At 41.6% G+C, this 21156-nt stretch overlaps 1 protein-coding gene and 1 long non-coding RNA gene across 2 annotated transcripts; one reads left to right on the top strand and one right to left on the bottom strand.

Annotated features, from left to right (window-relative positions):
• The first annotated feature begins 716 nt into the window (after positions 1-716).
• LOC148639021 (uncharacterized) lies at positions 717-16315 on the top strand. The gene is made up of 5 exons (XR_015930776.1): positions 717-954; positions 1495-1683; positions 14428-14527; positions 15167-15227; positions 15432-16315. It is a non-coding gene; the product is annotated as an uncharacterized LOC148639021 (long non-coding RNA).
• ifi30a (IFI30 lysosomal thiol reductase a) lies at positions 5292-12970 on the bottom strand. The gene is made up of 7 exons (XM_088621791.1): positions 12793-12970; positions 10333-10509; positions 9485-9559; positions 8986-9072; positions 6657-6809; positions 6347-6415; positions 5292-5505 (listed from the first exon to the last, which is right to left on the bottom strand). The coding sequence occupies exons 1-7, from the start codon at positions 12916-12918 to the stop codon at positions 5446-5448; spliced, it is 747 nt and encodes a 248-aa protein (XP_088477917.1). The 5' UTR covers positions 12919-12970; the 3' UTR covers positions 5292-5445.
• Positions 16316-21156: the final 4841 nt, after the last annotated feature.

The following is a 21156-nucleotide window of genomic DNA, read 5'->3' as shown; positions in this document are numbered from 1 at the left end:
CTTAGGCTTCAATTCTGACATCCTGAGCTTAAAAACTTTTTATCTTTTTGGGTCTTCTTACTGCTAAAAAACTTATTAGGGGTTCATTCCTGACTTGGCCTGAGTGATTTTCAACTTACCTGTAAATATGGGGATAACATTATCAGAAACAGCCATTGTGCCTTATGTGGAAGTATCTTGTTTCATTTTAATGTACATGCAGTGGTCATTTCTAATCATCCTGTTCATGATAATAACATACCAGAGATGTACTCGGACTATTAAACATACTGGAAAACTACTTGGATTCAGAGCACAATGGGAGATTCATGTTGTTTGCATCTGCTTAAGTGTTCTCCAGAAAATGCCCCTCTTCATAACAAATTAAAACTTATTCCAAACCTTCGCTGAACTGTGCTGTGACTTTTTGCATCCATCTTGCATCCAAAAAGGATTCTTCAGGTACATAAATAGCTCAATTAAATTGCACTCCTAACTTCAACCTTCAACGTAAAAATGACCAAATGAACGTCTGTTATAAAAATGATTTATTGCGCATTTTAGGCTGTAAGATGACCAGGGGAAGGGTTATCCATGACAAGTACAGTATTTCCGGAACGACCTGCTTAATATACACGACATAGACCTGAGCAATTTGGCCCCTAAGAAGAACCAGCTGACCCGCATATGGAAAGGGTCTATTCAGCAAAACAACGAGACACAGGTGAGCCTCATCAGGATACGAACTATAAATGCGGTGAACCGGCGTGGAAGTTAGTGAGTTGAATGCGTTTTGGAGGAGATGGAGGAATCGGGTTGGTGTTTACGAAGGGATTGAAGAATAACAGACTGACGAAAGGTTTACGGAATGTGGCTCAGATTGGTTGTTTTACGGACTTTGGAACTCGGATAGATTAAGGACTGCGTTTGGAAGATAAACTGACGGAAGAAACGGAGAAGAAAGAAAAGTGTGGCGTGAGTAACATCTCATTTACATAAGCGTTTTCCCCGGTGACTCCACAATTAGTGGAGGATACGGACAGCCGCTGCTCGGGATTGAGAATTGTGGAAACGCAAGGTTGGATAACCCTTAAAGAATTAAAAACTACTTTCCCTTCTCAACCGGTTTTACAGGTGCCAAACGTTAAAACATTCATGGTACAAATTGATACTTCCGACACTGGAATTGGAGCCATACTATCACAAGAAATTGATGGACTGGAGCACCCTATTTTATACTTTCAGCCAATTAGACCCCGTGGAGAAACATTCTACAATAGAAAAATAATGTTTTGCAATAAAATGGGCCCTTAACTATTTAAGGTATCTATTGGAAAGAGTTTATATTGTATACAGCTCATGTGCCATTAACCTGGATGTTAAAATATGGACAAAAATGATTGAATTACTTGATGGGGGGGCCTTAGTCTTCAAAGGTTTCAGTTCCAAATGGTTTATAGGTCTGGAAAACAAGGTAATAGATGGTCCCTCAAATGCATTGTTTTTTTTTCCTAGATGTGAGGACATGGCTGATCTTGGTGGAAGGGAATACAAATGAACAGGGGAAGGGTCATCTGTGATGGGTATTTCTGGAATGACCTACAGTACTTCATATATGCGACAGACCTGAGCAAAATGGCCACCAAGAAGAACCGGCTGACCTGCATATGGAAAGGGCCTATTCAGCAAAACAACGAGACACAGGTGAGCCTCACCAGGAAGTGAAATATACATGCCCTGGAAGTGATGAACCACTGTGGAAGTTGGCAAGTTGAATGAGTTTTGGAGGAGATGGAGGAATCAGGTTGATGTTTATGAAAGGATTGAAGAATACTGGACTGATGAAAGGCGGGGGGGGAAAGGATTAGTCGCTTTGCAGACTTTGGAACTTGGATAGATTTTAAGGACTGAAAGAATGGATTATGGACTGGGTTTGGAAGATAAATGGAGAGGAACTCCTGGGCATATTAAGAAAAGTGTGGTGTGTAACATCTCATTTATGTAACTTTCTTGTTCCTTGCCATTTTGATGTGGTGATGGGGAAAAATTGGCACTCAGGCTTGCACTCTATTACAGTGCATAGACACTACCACACACTGGAACTTTGGTAACCTGAAAAAGGAAATCTGTCAAGCATAATGCAAATTAATGACCAAAACATCCCTGCTAAGTCCTTGTAAGACTGTATGAATGAGTGTTTGAAGTCAACTTCAGCTTCAAATATAAATTCTAAAAAAGCTTTAGACAGTTCTGACTCGGAAAACACTTCTAGGTACTTGGTCATGCAAAATGCACTCAACAGTGAAAGACCAGTTTTAAGTTGCTTTAATTGTCATGAAGAGGGATATTTAGCCAGCCATTCACTCAGCTTGTGTGAACCTATGCAAGTGGACACCAGCGAGGAAGCAAAGTGTAACTACCTCACCTCGAGCATCCCGTCCTGTGAGGATCCCCACATTACTAAAATCAAGATGAGGGAGAACCTGTCAAGGTCTTTTTAGACTCTGGAAGTATGGTGACCTCTACAGCACTTGTAAGGTACCCTTAAACTACACCATCCAGTCACATGCTTCTGCCTCCAACCTTCATTCTTCATTCAAAATGCAAAGCTGGCCGGGCATGAGACAACATGAGCGCTTATTCTGAACCCCAGTCAAGTACAAATGAAGACGAGTTGGTATCTAAAGAGCCAGTGTCGATCATTTGGTCACATTTTGGCTTCAGCTAACAGGATTCTGAACGAAGTCAGATGTAAACTGTAGGGGAAAACCCATTTCTGCGCCCAGACGTAACAAGCAACTTGTTTCATCGCTTGAAACGCAACCATGTCATGGAATACGAAGAGTGCATGGCCAAAAAAAACACTGACAAGCACATTCATGGCCAAAGTGATTCCCCCAAACAGCTCTCTAACTCGAGCATTTACTAATGCCACTCAATATGCAAGTTTCACGTAGATGGAACGAGAGAATTAATGACATTGCATATTATGTAGTGAAGGACATAGTCCCCCTAGCTGCAGTGGAACATAGTGGTTTCAAAAGACCTGTTCAAACCCTTGACAGGAGGTGCATTGTGCCCCTGAATTTTTCTCCTAGTGCAGTGCTGACCTTTACGAAGCCAATAGTTTCCCATATTTAAAACTTTCAGTATATCATGTAATCATAATTTCAAGGGATTTCAATTTTTTTTGTTCATTTATCATTATCAAAGTAAATGTGTGAAATGATTGTGATATTGATTTGAGGTCGTATCGTCCAGCCCTACTGTAAGATTTCACTCTCTAGTGATAAGTCTACTGATAGGAGTAGTGCTGCTGTGCCTGACTGAAGAATCGCTGTCAAGTGTTAGTGGAGATATGGAGCACATCTCGGAGGTAGTTCAGGTGGGGAGCTGTGTCAGCATCCGTAGGCTGCAAAGGAACAAGTAATAGGTTTATTCATGCTGGGGGGAGAAAGAGAAGGCAACGTTTTGGCCGTGGAGCCTTCTTCAGGTGTGTTCTGAAGGTCGCACATCCCACAGGTGCCCGTCTTATCTTCGATCTCGCTCGGCTCTTGTCTAGCATCATTAGAGAAAATGTTTGCTCGCATGTGTATGCCGACCAAACTCCACATTCTTTTGGCATGGCACCTCTGTTGTGGAAATCTGGGTTTTTCCAAGCTCCTCTAGAATTCTGGCAGTGGGAACAAAGACTTATGATAATAAGACCGTTATCTTCCTTCAATGCAGCAACCGATTCTTGGCAAAATAAACGGACACTTGCCACTGAACTTGGTGAAAAAGGGTTCATTGTGCTAGCGTGGCTTGAATCTTCTGCATTCAGTCACTTCTTCATTTCCTTGGTTCTGCCATTTTGAAAAGCTTGTTAATGTATGGAATTCAAGTTTTGAAGAGGGTAAAGAGGGGGAGAGGTTTTCTATTCAGTTCTTGTAAAGTGATTTTATGCAAGGATGGCACCCAGTGTTCAAAATGGGTACTGCAATTTTTACTTAAGATCACTATTACCCATATACAATTTATTGTATTAGGAGTTTTTCCTCGTACCAACTTGCTCTCCATCAGATGCAGATGGGGAGAGAAGCTTGGGGTCAGAGTGCAGGTCAGACATTCTACAGTGCCCCTGGAGCAGTTGGGGTTAAGGACCTTGTGCAGAAGCCCAGTGGAGTAGGATTCCTCTGCCGGCTGCGGGACTTGAACCAGCAGCCACTGCTCTGCCCTATATTGGGCCTCTATATAGTGGTGGCTATAGTACCCTATATAATATCAGGCCAAATGTAATTCTAATTCTAAATGAACATGCAGGCTGTAGTTTAGATACCCCTGAATTCAACTATATAAATCTAGAATGCAATCATGGTTATGATCTAAAAGCCTTCTACTTCTAATGCTGATGAAGATCTAGTCAAAACTGTGATGCATCTACTGTATATAATCACATGAGTATCTTAGAAATCAAATTACTGCAGCACCAAAGTTCATAATAGTTCTGATGGTTGAGAGGTTGTTTGAAAACTTCTTGCCTTGAAATAAATTGTCCTAATTTTTAATAACCATTTATGAAGTTTTCAACTTTTTTTTTTATAGATCACTTCTCTGTAAAGTTTACCCTAAGGTAGAATAAGTGCCATCAAATATTTGCACAGAGTTTTAGGCAGGCTCAGTTCTATAACTTATGTCTTTAGTAACGCATTTTAAAACTACATAAAAAAAATCTTGACATGCTCAAAAAGTAGATTATCACAATGCTGTAAGGTGCTTTTGAAGCAGGATGGTCTAGATTCTAAAATTAGAGTAGAGCAACCTCCTTAGAATTTAAAAGGCCTTGAATTTAAAGATCTTTTCCACTGCTGCCCTCACCCAGGTTGTTATAACTAACATTGTAATCCTTTTAATGAGAAGTCAATTGGGAATTAATTCCGAAATGCAATACCAGGTTGGTAAGGCATTCTCTCTTTATTCTGAGTGCCTGTACTCCCCCTGCAGCAGTAGGCCACTTTGTGTTAAAAGGCAGTTTTTGTCACTTAGCCAACTTGACAAAATAAAATACTGGCATGATGTATCGCACTCTCTTGTGCTGTGTAACAGGGTGTAACTTGCATTATACCTTTCATGTTTAACACTTATGTAGGTATTCATTTGTTATTAACACTGCCTTGGTTTCCCCAAGTCTCCCAGATCAAACGCTCACAAGGTCTGATGTGTGAAATAAACTCCTGGTCTGTATTAGACTCCTTTGGTATAGATCTAGTAGAAATCAGGGCAAAGCTTTGACTATTTTTTTTACTATTAAATCTTGGTAAGAAAAGACAAAATCAAAACCATCAATCATTTATTTACATTTACAAAGGTATGAGATGTAATTGTTATTAAGCTCGAGTATCACTTGAGCAGTTAATTCTTAAACCAAGCAATGAGGATTTAAGAACTAGCTTTGGAATGATGTCTGCATGTAAATGAGATCCCTTTTCAACAGTACTTTTTGAGTGGTTTTGTTGGTGTTCCTGTACAGGCTGGTGGCTTCTCTCCCTAAAATACAAACAAATGAAAATCAATTTTTTTTTTTAAACTGACATGAATTGGCTCTCCAATTACACCCTTACAAAAGGACCCCATTTCTAAATAGCTGCTTCCACGAACAGCCTGAAGGAACTAAAGCTTTTTAGTCTTCAACAGAGAAGACCATAGGGGAACCTGATACCACAAGTATTCAAAATCCTCAAAGGCACTGACAGTCAGCCCAGGGGACTGAAGCAGATATCTTCATTAACTGTGAAACAAACCTGAGTATACACATGGACTCCATGTGGGGAAATAAAACTTGAGCAGAGGAAGCACTCCTTTACTTTGCGGGACTTGGGGAACTGTTGGTTGAGATCCAAGTGGTAGAACTCACTGTTCCCCTCTTTTTACATTTCTTAATTTATTTTTATTTTAGCAACAAAATCCCCTGAAGGGAATTTCCACAGGAAAAACTGGAACAGGGGAGTTTCCCTCCTACTTTGCTCATATCCAAGAAAAACATCCATCCTTCTTGCATTCCTATATTTTCATAAGTCAGTAGGAGTATGTTTCGAGAGCTGAATTCCCCAAAAATTCTAAAGGGAAAAATTGGAATGAGGTAATTTACCTACTATTGTTAATGGCCAAGTAAAACTATGAGCATAATGGCAGTGCCCCCTAGTGGACACTCCTATACATAGGCTCTTACCACAGACTCTGGCGTGTGATGTCCATGCTTCTGTAGTTGTTTACTAAATACCTTGTGTAAAGGCATTACCTAGTTGTATCTAATATAGTGTTTCAGCAGCCATGTTTTTTTTTTTTAATCTAGATTTAAAAAAGCTCAGTTTTCCTGCAATTGACTCACCTTGTATAAACTGCAGACCAGGGTATAAAGTGATGCCATGGCCTTGTTCTGGAGCTCTTCAGTGTGCTCCTGCAGGGAATACACACAGCAGGCTTTAAAAGCAGAACTGGTACACAAAGAACATTTTATGGGGGAGAGGAAGCTATAAGGAGAAAAGTGTGAAATGGGACATCTCAGTTAGAGAGTCTCGGCAGAGAGAGAAATGGGAGAAAAGACTGCAAGGGCAAGCTGAAGTTTGAGCTGAACCCTCTTCAGAAGAAGGGACAGCAAAGCCCTGATTAAATGGGTGGATTATCCTGATGTCTCTTACCCCATTGATGGTCACCCATGGCACATACTGATGGGGAGGCTTGAGGGCGTCTGTCATCTGTGCATTGGTGTGCATCAGCTGGTTACCCAGGGTGCCGTTGGCACAGGACATGATTTTGCCCCATTCCACTGAGGGGTCATACAGCTTCAGGCACTGTTGGGGAATCACAGACAGGATCAGCAGTTCCCCATCTGCACAGGACTGAAAGCTCCATCACTTCATGGAATGTGAAGTGTAGTTCAGGGCCCTATGTAGATGCTATAATCCAGAAGTAAATGGAGACAGACATCGGGGAAAATACAGCAGGATTAGGACGGGTTGACAGGCCAACGAGTCCAGAAAGGAAGCATAGGGAGTGCTTGCTTTAAATAATGGGCAGACGGGGCAGGTGGACATAATGACGAGAGGGTCGGAGCACCCTTAAGAGGAGGGCTGAGGATCGTGACACTCCACACGTCTGCGGGTCATGCTATGGCCGCCGGGCTGGCCAACAAGCACTTCAACGTAGTCAAATCGGTCAATCTTTTGCCCCGTCTAGATTTTCATGCAAAAGGCAGTCCTTCACAAAAGATTCTTGTTTGCCTGGTCCTATTCAAATCCATGTTTTGGCACTGCACTTATACAATACTTGCATTGCATGTTACATTTTCATTTTTTGCTTAGTTATATAAGGCATATCAAAGGCAAACATCTCCACAGGTTAATCCGAGAGTCATATAAACCATATGCAAACAACATTTCAGCAATGCACTGAGAGCTTTATACTGTGGCGTTCAGGGGTCGTTTTGTGACATTTAAATAGGAACTACTTTCTGACGCTACAAACAGCCAAGACGGGGTGTGATGTCAGCAGTGCAGATCTGAGGCGATCAGAAGTACAGGCAAATGCATGTAGTCAATGGTTAAACACAATGGGAGGGATGTTCTCCATTATCAATTAATGAAGCTGCTAGGGCTCACTGCCAAATGGTGAACAGTGGTCTTTCAGGACAGAAGCTGGGCATTAGAGGAGCACTTCTCTCCCCTTTGGCGTTGGCTCTTTTCTTACTTGTAAGGTGGTCACACATTGTTTGCACTCTGCTCTGTACTTGGTTCCCCATGGCATTTATGTTGCAATGGCTTTGTGACGCATCAATACATTTGCACTAGCAAAAAACAACAAACGACAGACCAAGTGAGTAAAAGCAGAAGCACCCCTTTTAATGCAGAACGATATCAATCTGCAAATGGCAAGCTTCCCCTTCTCACCTCCTGACAATCAGCACTGTGACAACCGTTTCAGGAAATAGTTATTCAGGCGTTTGCAGTGCTGAGCCTCATGGGGATAATTCACAGGACGTGCAGTTATGCACTGGCATTCTGTGTGTAAAAGCTGCTCCTTGTAGTGTCAAGGGCTATTCAATAAACTTGGGTTGGTTATTGACAAATTTAATATCACAAACTCAATTAATGAAGAGGTAGATACAAGGTACAATTAAATTTTGTACAAAAAATAATACATTTTGAGAATATTATTTGAGCTTGATTTGCAATGCACCTTTCAACATTTTATATACACTTTGAAAGAGGAAGAAAAAGTTTGCTGTTTTGTCATTGCCTTTTATACGTAAGTTTGTTGGGAGGGCTTGTGAATTTATACTCTCGGAGGTCATGGAGTAGTTTGTTTTCTCTTTTTAGTGCGAGTCAAGACATGTATGAGTCACCAATGGCTTATCTTAAATGAACACCAATATCTGAGAAAACATTCAAAGCTAACAGAACTTTTACTTTTGTTTAGTTAAACCATTAAATTAAAAATTTCTTAAACTAGGGGAATATGGTGTACTACTGTACGTATGGTGAACAAGACCCATTCTTTTGAAGATGGGTAACCAGAGTTCTTACTTGGTCATGTTTGAGGACAAGTGTTAATCTCGCATTCCTATTCCCCTTACTTCAATGGGGAAGTAAATTCTCACCTTTACCTGCACACACCAATTACTGGAGGATATTTGACCTGATCTGCTAGTGCATATCAGCTACACTTTTGATGAAGAACATCCCATTCTTTGTGAAACCCTTTGGGGTCATTTTGAAAGGGGGAAAAACTCCATCTACTCAATCAATGGGTTAACCAATCAGATCAATGGTTGGTTGATGTCTAATTATAATCCAACTAATTGGGGTCATTAAGCCTTTACAGTGAGGTCAGGAACCTCAGTCTTGGAGTCTCCCATGAGGCACAGCTTGGCTCTCAGTAGCCTGAAAGAGTGCGATTGAGGGAATGAGCTACATCGAAACAACCAGGCCCAGGCCTGACAATGACAAATAAGGCAGCATTGATACTTACAGTTTGGGCAGAATTGACGACATCGTTAGACGATTCCATGCAGAAGAGGACATAAAATGCATATGGTGTGTAATGCAGGATGCAGGTCTAGAAGGGACACAGGAGGTAATAAAATCAATTAAACAGAGTACAACCTTCCCTGAAGTCTTATTAGATTGACTTTTAGAGAACTATGTGGAAGAACAAAACTAAAGGTATGTCTTCACCCTAAGGCATGTGGGACCATAGAACAAACTACAAAACCATGTTGTTGAACCGGACAGCCTTGTTTCCTTCAAGAAACAATCTGTGTAAAAGTACATGCAGAATAATGCCAGCCAGCCATCTCTACAGACATGCTGACAGCTGCTCTCTGCGCATCAACGCGAGAGCTGTGCAGCGGCAGTTAGCGCTCGGGCACTGGGCTCAGCTCCAGACCTGCGGTGCTGTCTATGTGCCCCCGGCTGTAGGGGATGGATGGGAGGGAGCCCCCAGGATGAGGTGTGGCTGCAATGCTCACCTCAACCATGTTGCCCAGGCACTCCTCCTCGCCGTGCTGACAGGTGAACTTGTACTCTTTCTTAACCAGCGTCTCCTGGGGGCAGAGAAGACGTGTGAGGAAGTGAGCACACAGACAAGAAGGTGGGACAGTCCATTAAATGCCAACCTGATGATATATGGATTTACTGTATATACAGGGTCTTCAAGAAAGGACTGAATATTTGATTATATTCACAGAGCTGCTCTAACCTGTCCTGGTGATGTCAACCCTGCACTGTAAATGCCAGGAGTTTTTTTTTTTTTACCCTTAATTCAGTCGAGAGCTCAAGTGCTGCCATTTCATTAGATGCAATTTGCGTGTGGCTGCTGGATCCTCCAGTTCCAGACATGGCACACAATTTACAATACTAAGAAAAACCGTTCCAAGTTTGCTAGTTAAGTCCTTTACTGAAGTCTCTGTAAATGAAGGGGCTTAGAAATGTGAGGGGTCATCAATGACATCTTCCTGCTTGTCTATAAAGCAGAAAATGTGAATGCTCTCACGTGAGATTAGCTATCATAGGATGCTGTTACCGATTTTTTTTTTTTTTTTTTCTCTCATTGAGTTAAATCTTGTGACATTCTTTTCATGCAGATAATCTCAAATTGTGCCTTTTCATCAAGCCAAGGATCAAGATAGTTAATAATTCTCATCCTGAGATAACAATGGTCATATAGCAATTATTTATAACAGAGCCTGAGCATTTCTGATCAACGGCACCTGGACAATAAAAAAACACTTGACTATTTAGATATACCATCAGGCAATTTTAATAGAAGCAACCAAAAACTGAGGATAACCAAAATGCGTTTTTAAGTCGCGTCTACCTGAGCATTTCCGTAAGGCACCAGCGTCACGTTCATGATGTCGTGAAGCATCGACCAGGTGGGGAAAAGCATCTCCACCAGGAATTCCCGGCATCCGCCACACAGGCTCTCGTAGTACAGGGCCACCTCCACATTGGGGGCAGCTGTGCCAGCATACTCCAGACACTGCTTTTCCACCTGCGGAGACCAAAAACGCCATTGCATCTTTCACGCCAGGCATGGCTCTTAGGGTTGTATTTTTAGCTTGGTTTCCACGGTCTCCGTCTTGGGTCTGTCACGCTCGGTTCCCAATAAATTAACCTAATCATTTCTACACCTAGAAGTATATTGGATTTTCCCCCCCAGAAGATTTTCAGAGAACCTGTTTCATTAAAGGTACAGTTACCCGTGACACCACAGAGCCTGGTGAGAAGTATTACAGTTAATCGCAGGTAATTAAATAGGTTGACCAACTTTGAGATTTTATTCTTTGGAACTTCCGTCTTAGAAGTCGAAACAGTGGTGCAGTGCTTCGAGTTTCTGCTTCGCCAGTGCTGGGGCCCTGGGTTCAATTCCAGACTTGGGGTGCTATCTGTGTGGAGATTGCATGTTCTTCCTGTAATTTGTGTGGGTTTTTCCTCAGTCCTAGATCATATTGGTAGATTAATTAGCTTCTGGAAATACCCAAGGTTCGAGTGTCTGTGTCTGCCCTGTGACGGACTGGTGACCTGTCCAGGCTGTACCCTAATTTGTGTACATTGCTTGCCAATATAGGCTCCAGATCCCCTGGAACTCTGAATTGAGCTTTGGTTCAGAAAGAAGTGGTGAGAGAATGGATGGGTGGTGAGAGTCCAATTTAACCCTACTTTATAGACTGTAAAAAGCCAAGTTAAAGAGATCTGGCAAATCTACACTGTGGCCCTTGGTGACTAAAATAGATACTTTATTGATCTCGTGAGTGAAATTGCAGAAAAATATTATTTTACTTGAACAGCAGCTCAAGAAGGGATAACGTTAGCTGCTGAGGCTCAGCAGTAATGTTAGACATGCTATAGAGGAAACTCCACAGCAATGCCAGATTACTGCAGGTATCTGGATTGTTTATAGCTCTGCTTTCCTGTTAAATACACCCTGAAAGAGAGGCTATGGTAAAAACATGACTTTAAGCGGTTTGGGATATCTGGGGGAAAAACAGAGCACACTTCTAAATTCTTTCCTTCATGCTGTAAATTCTACATTTCTACAGTTGATTTCTGTAGCCTGTTAGTATCACTATGATGTATTTGTAATGCATGACTTGTATTCAGTTTGGGACAAGAAACTCCTGCACACAGGGAGATAAAAGCAAGTTCCACCCACATCGAGAGGAACTGATGCACAATCATCTGTGCATCTATGATTAATAGATAGCTATACTTTTACAAGTAATGTAATGCAAAATCACCAATAAAAAAAAGTTCATCAACATCACGATTATTAGTCATTCGGTATATTCCCTTTACTAGCTCATAATAAAGTATTTAAAAAGAGTAACAAACACGCTATTCATTGTTTTCGTTGCCAAACATGTTTGCAGATGGTTCTATCAAAACCTTTTATCCACAAACAGGAGGTTAAATCTGGGTATAGCGATTGTTCTTAATGCGGCAGTTAGAGGATACACTCACATTAAAAGCAATTCTGAAAAGATGAAGCTGTACCCTTTAGTGATGTTTGACGGCCGGGGAGAATATAATCGTATTGCTTTCCGAAAACTTCACAATACCCCAGTTCTGTCACTCGCCGGGACTTCAGTAACTTAGCAGAAGCGAGTGTTATTATTTTGAATAAAGTAACAACCGGCAAGGCAGAAACATTGTTATTCAAAACCAGACTGCCTCCCTAAATGAGAGATTTCAGTTTTGGAATCGATGGATAAGGTCCCAGAGGGAACGATGGGGAATTTCAGCGTCACTGCAGTCAGAAAGCCAATTCGATAACTTTAAATAAATCAGAGAGGGATTTTCTTCAGTGTCATTTTTACTGACATTAACGCCCACACAAACACGTCAGTTTTCAAAGGGAAACTAACACGCTCCAACTGTATCGAGACAGTGGGCTCTATACTGTACTCTTGTCTGATGTACTGTTCTCTAACCTTTTTTTCTGAAGGTTATAAAATCTCCACAGAAGATGTCGAATGTCTGTGGAGTGACTGAGAAAAAGCATACAATGCATTCAATAAACCGTGGCGTGTTTCTAGCTAACTTTCGTTTTTTTTTCCTTTAGCAAGAGCAACAGCAATGCGAATACAACCCGTCGCTCTGCACAAACTTATGAATGATAAAATCGTTAAAATATAAAAAAAAAATCATTGCAAAAGCCGGTACGGCAGCAAAAAAAAAAGGGATTTTTTTTTTGCAACCCTCTGTACAACCGTGCGGCTTAGCGTGAGACACCGGTATGAGTGGGATGTAGTTGCCCGTGAAAACTTAAACTTACCCCACACTCCAAGGCGATCTGCTGAGTCTTACACCACTCCGACGGGGGGTACCTGCAGGGCGGTCTGGAGTAACTAATCTCCACCGCGCACAAGGCGAAAACAGCTAGTACCAAATGGTTGTTCATTCTTGCACCCTCTCACGGAAACAAATCAAACGACAATACCTTAGCCCTTATGTAGACGCTTATAAAAGGAGACAACAGTAACACCTCCCCTTTTTTTAGTAACTCCTCCCTCCATCGCTTCCTGTCTGATAATACCTCGTGACTGTTCTCATGACAGCCCTGTCCTCCTCCTGAAAATCCAGGTTAACGGTTAACTGCGCCGTCAATTTGAAGTATATACTCAGCTCGGTAAAAATGAGTGTCTATGCAGAAAAAAGGTGCATAAACAAGTGAATGAACTTCAAGCTGGCTATTGTCAGTGAATCTATACTTGTGGGGTGGGGGAGGACACGCAATCACGAGTGAAGCATGTGAAATGAAGACGCGCAAACCTGTTGGACAAGGACTGGAATAACCTTGAGCTGTGCCGAGTTTCGGTCTCTCACGGGACGTTACAATATATAGTGGTACTGATGCTGAAAAGCACCACGGTCCTCAGGTCTAATGGAACTAACCAGAATATTTTAAACACAGAGGTCCAACAAAAATGCAAATACATCAGGAGACATTTTTTAGGTTTAAGTATGATTTAATGTGAAAATGAACGTGAAAAGTTACTGAGCATTAACAATCCTGGCAGTGCAGACGCTCGGTCCCGATCAGCCTCTGGACAGACTGCTGTGGGCTGCCGCAGCTGGCTGGTGGAAGATTGGCCGGTTGTGGAGAAGTTGGAAGAAAAAGCTGACCATGGTAAAAATGATGTAAAAAAGTGGTTTTCATCCATACATTGCACCTTTGAAATACTGGTTATAAGTGGTCTTGCATTGGCCTGCTGCAAAATGGACAGTTATTTTGTCGATGTGGAGGATAATTCTCCTTTGAGGTTCAATGAAGTTCAATGCAGATGAAAAACACTACTGTGATTGTTCCTGGGCTGAAGAGCAGATATTCTTGGATTAGTGAGATGACCTTCCAGGATGTAACCTGTTGCACATGGAGACAGGTTTCTGGGTTCCGGGTTTCACTGGACTGTTCTGCTTATTCTTGAAGAAGAACATGTCATTCTCTGAGCAGCTGCCCTTACAGACCTTTGATCACGCACATAGCAACCAGGCGATCTTGAAGAAACAGACAAGGCATAACCATGAGTTTCACTACTATTCTACAAATACAAAGCCTATTTTTTTTTTTCCAACTACTAATTTTGGCAACTTTTCCTGAACTGAAATACCAAACGCTGAGAACCTTGTTTTTCTGAAATCGCATTACTTGATCTCTCATTTTGTTATCCCAAAGAACATCCATCTATTTATATCCACTTTATCCAATAAAGGGTTATGGGTATTGCCTATTCCAGCAAACAAATTAAATAAACACACCTATTTAAAATATGAATAACATTATGGAAGGACATATGGAGAAGATGTCAGCATACAACACGGGCATTGTGCCCATTGCGGGCATTTCATTGTGCATAAAATTTGAGTTTTGGTCATTTCCTGTCACTAATCGATTTTGTTTTGTTTGCAGATCTGGTAGTCTATTCTGTTCCTGAGGTACTGTGAATGTTATCCAACTGATCACGCTGTCTTGCCCCTTGTGAAAACACCGTTGTGAATCCTTCTCTGAGGTAGATTTGGAGGGGATTTTACATGTTCTAAAAAAATGTTCCAGGAAATTGGCTTCTGTTCAGAAACCAAACAGAGCAGTTCCTTGGCAACCAATTTCTTTTGTTTAAGGAGTTTGTTATAAGCATTATCAATTCAAAAGTGACGTGTTGATGCATAGCTGTTTATTTTTGCTAAAAAGAGCTTTTAGTGTCCAGAAGCATGCAAAGAGCTCCCAAGCTCTAGTATGCATGACAGAAGTGAGTGGATTACAGGTATAGACTGATGTCAGTGTTTGATCTGGAGCGTCTTGGAGACACATTAGCTCTTAGATTTAAAAAACAAAACTGATGTGAAATACAAACTGTATGATTCCACATGATATCATTTTCTAAGAAAATGTGCCAATGAATCCCAGGCCTGAGGCAGATTGTGCAGGCCATGCCTTTGAGTCGGCAGTGCGCAACCTAGACCCTAAAGGAGAAAAAGCTGGGAGACCTGGGGACCTCATGTTTACGTAGCTAGTCTCCAAATCCAAGCATCTTGGTGTAATAAATTCAAGACCAAGAGCTGGCAATAACCTATTCCGCACACTAACAGCACTCGGTGTGCCAAACCAAATCTGCTTCTTGGTATCAACTCTAAATGTTTGTACATTTCAGATTTTCTCCACCCCAGTTTCAGTTAACGTCTGGAGACAACACAGAAAAGGGGGTACACATTGTGAGTACATTTCCTAGCTTATTGCTTTCCATACACAGTATCTACTACAAAGGTTTCAAATCAAAACCATTTACCAAATGGTGGTCTAAATGCTGTGACTAAGTAGAAGCCAAACTGTATTGCCTGTTTCGTTTCATGTTTATTCAGTGAAATTTATTTAAACATCATTCATAGATTCGTTCATAACATTACAGCCTCTTCCAGGCATGTCAGCAAAAGAAGTCTACTTGTCAACAGATTCCATATTTCCTTTGATGTGGTGCTTTGTCCATTCAGAAAATTCCCTGTAAATGAAGATCCAATCACTGTTGCATAAATCATCTGTTTCTAGGGAAATGAACTCCACTGGTGATTAATTTCAGTGTACTGTGAAATCAGAAAAACAGCCCACAGTTTATCTACGCCATCTGCTTTTGGTGAAAACCCCCTAAATTCTGTAAGGAAATATGTCATGACAGATTGAGGAAATAGACAACAATTAGAAATATTTTTACGAATGAATAACGTGTCTTGGAGTTCTACCAACGAGTTTCTTCTGCTTTATTCAGACTTCAGTTTTGTCCTGCACAATAGTCTTGCTGAGCCTTCATCTAATTAGAAATTCAATATTTGTTTAGCAAAGGCTGGTGTAACTTTTTTTTTCTAAGCTTTTTGAATTGAACTTTCAGACTCATTTCAGAATATCAGGATCATGAATTAGGATATTCATTCTCTTTCCTAGTGTCTCCCAGTTAATGGAACAGATACATATGTCTTTGCAAACATGGCAAATGTTACAAATACACAGTGAACAAAATGTCTGTAGTAAATAACGTCGGTAAGTTTTAAAGAAAGCTGCAGCCATAATTGACAATTATAAAGCAATAAAATGTTATAGTACATTTTTATCTCATTGTAAAACTAGAACCCAATGCAAAAAGGACAAAATGTGTGATTTTTTTCCCCTCCTTTTTGCATTGTGGGGGAGTGGATAGGACTCAAGTCCGAGGTGGTAAGATTGCAGTTTTAGCCTTATGCTAAGTAACACGGGTAAAATACCCTCTTGTGCAAATAAATTGAAACAGATTAAAAAATGCCTGTGTAATGCCTGAAATAATTTAACAGTTGATTCAATAAAATAAATTGATCTAAAACATTAAATATTCATTTAACTTTAATGTACAAAGGCTCATCGAATTGTAAGACTTTACTTCCAAGTCCAGCAGTCTCGTGCAAACAGGTCCAACTTAAAGCCCACTCAATACAGGAAGAGCAGGTGAAAGATATGAAAAGGCTGGAAGGTGGATAGTTTGAGAAGTCTGTACAACAATCCAAGCACGTTTTGCAGAATGAGATCATTTCTGATCTGAAAAACAATGAATCATACTTGATCGTGAAGAATATTACCAGCTGCTGGCAAAAGTGCAAATGTTTCTAAAAAAACACAATAAGATAACGCAGTGATAAGGCTTGTCAGGTCGGTAAGTGGTAAGTAGGTGTTTGACACCTCTCCTTTTAAATAGAGCTGTTTCCACTACAATGACCAATGTTTGCCTCAACATGAATGGGAGAGGCCAGCAGTACAAAGTGTACTGACTGCACCATGGTTTCAGTGATTGTTAAAAAACTGTATTCCAGTTTAATCTGCCATATTTTTTCACACAAAGTCAAGTAAGTGGACTTTTTTCAGAATTCCAAAGCACAAAACACAAGGGGAGGCTATGAGGAAGCGTGTTTCTCCACAGAGGGTTGTGGGAATGAGGAACACTACCCAGGCATGTTGTCAAAGCTGGTGCGCTGGCTTCTGTTGGAAGGCTGGGTGAAATGTTGGGATCATCTAGCTGGTAATAAATGAACACTCTAAATGGGACAACTGTGCCCCTTTTGTAACCTCTCTTATTGCAGAAAAGGACATTCTGCAGACCTCGGTTTTACATCTCATCCGAACGAAGGCTAATTTTTTACAGTCTAGGGTCCCCATCACTGTACAGGGGGGTTTACCACACACACTGCAGGGTGAGCGCCCCCTTACTGACCCCTCTTCCAGCAGCTCCTGAAGGCCACCCATCCAGGTACTGGCCAGGCTCACACCTGCTGAGCTTCAGTGGGCAGCCAGCTGTGAGGTGCAGGGTGATACAGCTGCGGCATCTGAGTATCTTGTATTCTGATGGATGGTCTTGTAGTGTAGTGGGCACCCACTTCTTATAACTATATCTAATCAAGTGGTACTGTATTATTATATCGTACATGCTTTTCAATTCATTTGCATCTGATAAATGCCTATTCATAAAGAGAAGTAGTTGTATTTACATCAGATCAAGTAGTAGGAATCGCTTCCCTTTAGCAAACAGTGCTCTTTAAACACAGATTAATTTTGCACACTGTACTTATGCAACATTAAAGGTTTCATGAGTCAGTGCACTGTGACGGTGCTAGATTTATTTCCCCTGCCATCTGCTTCTGCACATTTAGACCCTCTCACTTCTCATTAGATAGATAGATACTTTATTGATCCCGTGAGGGAAATTGCAGTGCAATTAGGAGTCACCAAGAGACTGAAATAACAGCTTTGATCAGCGCTGATAAAAAAACAAGCACACAAGAAAGACAAGGTTGTTTAGAGGACATTCAGAGCCATATTGATAGTGTTACAATCTGGGTAATCCTGTAGGTTATTTAATTTATAATGTTTGCAGTTCTTATCTAATTGCACTCCTGAAAACCTTCCTTCACACAATAGATCTCATCTCATCTGCCAAAAGCAGGAAACACTGATGTTCAAAGGGGTATTTTACTCTTCAAGTTCACGTTTATTTGTCATTCGAGCAATATACAAGTATACAGTGGAACGAAATATCGTTCCTCCTCGTCCACGGTGCAAATACAGGGAGGACACTGACATAGACATTGTAGACAGGATACACATAGTGCAAATTACTAGGCAAATACATAATACAATCTACACAACACACGGGGGGGATTGAAACCCTGTTTCTGAAACTGGGGGGGGTGCCAGTAGATTCCAGGGTGTTGAGGAGCCTGACAGCCTGGGGGAAGAAGCTGTAACAGAGTCTGGTGGAGCTGGCCTGTCCACTGCGATATCTTTTCCCAGATGGTAGGAGGGCAAAGAGTTTATGGGAGAGGTGGGAGGGGTCCTCTACTATACTGGAGGCCCTGTGTAAGCAGCGTTTGTGATAGATGACAGAAATGGGAGGGAGGGAGGCTCCAATGATCTTTTCAGCTGTTTCCACAATCCGTTGCAGGGTCTTGTGTTCTGAAGCATTGCAGTTCCCAAACCAGACAGTGACACATCTGGTCAAGGTGCTCTCAATGGTGCTTCTGTAGAGCGTGGGAAGAATGGGCGGGGGAAGGTTTGCCCTCCTCAGTCGCCCCAGGAAATAGAGATGCTGCTGTGGTTTCTTGGCTAGGGAGGTGGTACTGAGGGACCAAGTGAGGTCATCTGTAATGTGTACACCAAGAAACACGGTGCTTCTAACGATCTCCACCATTGATGTACAGTGGGGAGTGATCAGCATGGGCCCTCTTGAAGTTGGGGATTATCTTTTGTTTTGTTTACATTAAGAGATAGGTTGTTGTTCGTGCACCAGTCCACCTCATCTCTGTATGGTAACTCATTCTTGTTGCTAATGAGGCCCACCACTGTCGCGTCATTAGCAAACTTGATGCAGTTTGAACTGTGCTTGGCAGTACAGTCATGAGTCATCAATGTGAACAGCAGTGAGCTGAGCACACAGCCCTGGGGGGTTTCTGGTGCACATTGTGATGGTGCTGGAGATGTTATTACCGATCTAGACTGTCTGAGGGGTCTTGGTCAGAAAGTCCAGATTCCAGTTACAGAGGGAGGTGTTAAGGTTCAGCAAGTTCAATCTGTCAGCTTCTGGGGGATGATTGTATTAAATGCTGAACTGCAGTCGATGAACAGCATTCTTACATAAGAGTCTTTCTTATCCATACTCTGTTTAATTAATAAGACTAAACCAAAGGTCAGATTACTAAACCAGAATCTGGTCTCCATGACTGAATCTGAACATTGGTTTAGTTTTAGCCAGCTTGTCGTCCTATTTAAGGAGGTTCAGATTTCACTTATGGAGTTCTCAGGTGAAAAATGCTTTCTCCTAGTTAGTGAAGCATTTTTAGAATAGGGAGATTGATTGCCATTTACTTTTGAGGAACAGAAATTTAGTTATGCTCACATTCTTTTCGTTCGCACACAGGGTTTGTTCTCTTTTTGGCTTGTTTAGGCATTAGTTTCACCAGCAATCTGGACTGGGAGAAAGATTGCTCGCAGCCTGTGTTAATGTCAGACCACAGCCCTCGGGGGGGGGCCTGGCTCCTCCTTAGGACAGGATTAGCTGTGAGTCACGCAAGAGCCATACTGCCACCTAAGAGACTAAGACTCCTCACACCTCAGGAAGCCTCCAGAGCCAAAACATTGTGTTTCTTTTCTGTACCTTTCAGTATGGAATGAGCCTTTACTTGTTCCTTTGCACTTCAGAGATTGCTACAGCAGAGTTAAAGATATTCAGGAACAGATTAGTACATTTTCGTTTGTTTGTCCTGTATGACTGGTTTGGACACTGTGCCAGAGGAAAAAAGGGACTCACATGCCATTCCTTGCATGCCTCATCCTATACCTTACCCTGCCACTGTTTCTGATGGGTTCCAACAGCGGCTCCGTAAGGTATAGTATGAGGCTATACTCTAAAGTCTGAACACCTGAAAGGTTATTAATAAGACAAGGCCCTTTGGCCTATTGTGCTTATTTGAGTCTTTCTCTGTAGTTTGAAAAGCTGGAGTGTCTGGTGAGAACTCCAACAAACATGGGCAGAACAGGCAAACTCCAATGACTCTTCCCTGCTGTCCACCTTGCAGCCAAGAAGCTCCTCTCATTCCTACTCTGCTCTTACTCAAGGCCCAGGGATAAGAAATGTCTTAAATAAGGTATTGGTGTAATTGTTGAGAAGCTGCTCTGTGCCACCCACTTTAGGGAAAGGGGGAAATTGAGGGGAATGTAATTAAGGAGAGTAAAAAGAGAAGAGAGAAGTATTTTAGGCTACAGGCGGCCCACAACAAAGGGAATTGTGGGTTCTTCTGTTTCCTGGCAGAGTGGAGGGCAGACAGCTGAAAGCAGCGAGTGACAACAAATTTATATTTTGTATAATCTGCCTTTTGTGGGTTAATGCAGGTGGGCTCACTGCACCGTGGAGGCTGGTATACTTCACGAGAGAGTTAAAAAGCAGGTTTGGGTGGGAGGAAGTGAACAGCAGACAAATATTAACAAGATTCTGAAACGTTTATTCTGATAAAGTTAGTGAGTTCTTAATGAACACTTTCTTATCTGATGTTAAAGAGTACTCCCAGAAACCCTCTAAGTCAGAAAAAAAGTTGTGACACTGTTTTCTTGTCAAATAAAGACAAAGTTCAGAAATATCAGAAGAAGAAAAAGGACGTGAGATTGAATGAGAAGACCATACAAGAAGAAAACAGATTTCTGTAGGAATTAAGTCACTACTAAGATCTTGAAAATGAGATTGAGGTGCCAATGTATCTTCAAGTACAGCAAGATATACAGTTTGCAAAGGAAGCAGCTGCTTGAAAGTCTTTGCTGAGACGAGACCAGAGAACAAAAGGAGTCGGAAGAGAAAACAGAAATGAGATGCTGAAATGATCAAACCTGGGGCAAAGTGTCTCTTTGGAGAGAAGTCCATGTTTGAGCTGTAAATCAAAACTCCGCTGCGTGTGTGAGCGGGAGAGCAGTCAGTCTACAACAACTACACTACGTGTTGCTGTAACTCAGCCAGTTCCCTTTCCAATGAGACATGACTTTCCTACATAGCACAGTAGCTCTGGATCTGCCCCTCTCTGTAGGTAGATAGCTTCGGTTTTATTCAAGACACTGCCAAGCGTACATCCATCGAGTGAAAACGGG

The sequence above is a fragment of the Lepisosteus platostomus genome, chromosome 27 (assembly GCF_059453375.1).
Source record: "Lepisosteus platostomus isolate fLepPlt1 chromosome 27, fLepPlt1.hap1, whole genome shotgun sequence".
NCBI classification, from domain to species: domain Eukaryota; kingdom Metazoa; phylum Chordata; class Actinopteri; order Semionotiformes; family Lepisosteidae; genus Lepisosteus; species Lepisosteus platostomus.
Note: the sequence above shows the minus strand (reverse complement) of the source record. Positions and strands in the feature narration are given on the sequence as shown.

Excerpts from the sequence above, each read along its gene's own strand:
- ifi30a (XM_088621791.1), bottom strand. The coding sequence starts at position 12,918 with ATGAACAACCATTTGGTACTAGCTGTTTTCGCCTTGTGCGCGGTGGAG. Across the intron at positions 6,810-8,985 it reads TCGTCAATTCTGCCCAAACT|TGCCTGAAGCTGTATGACCC; the intron begins GTAAGTATCAAT and ends ATTCCCCAACAG. Across the intron at positions 6,416-6,656 it reads CATGGGTGACCATCAATGGG|GAGCACACTGAAGAGCTCCA; the intron begins GTAAGAGACATC and ends TATTCCCTGCAG.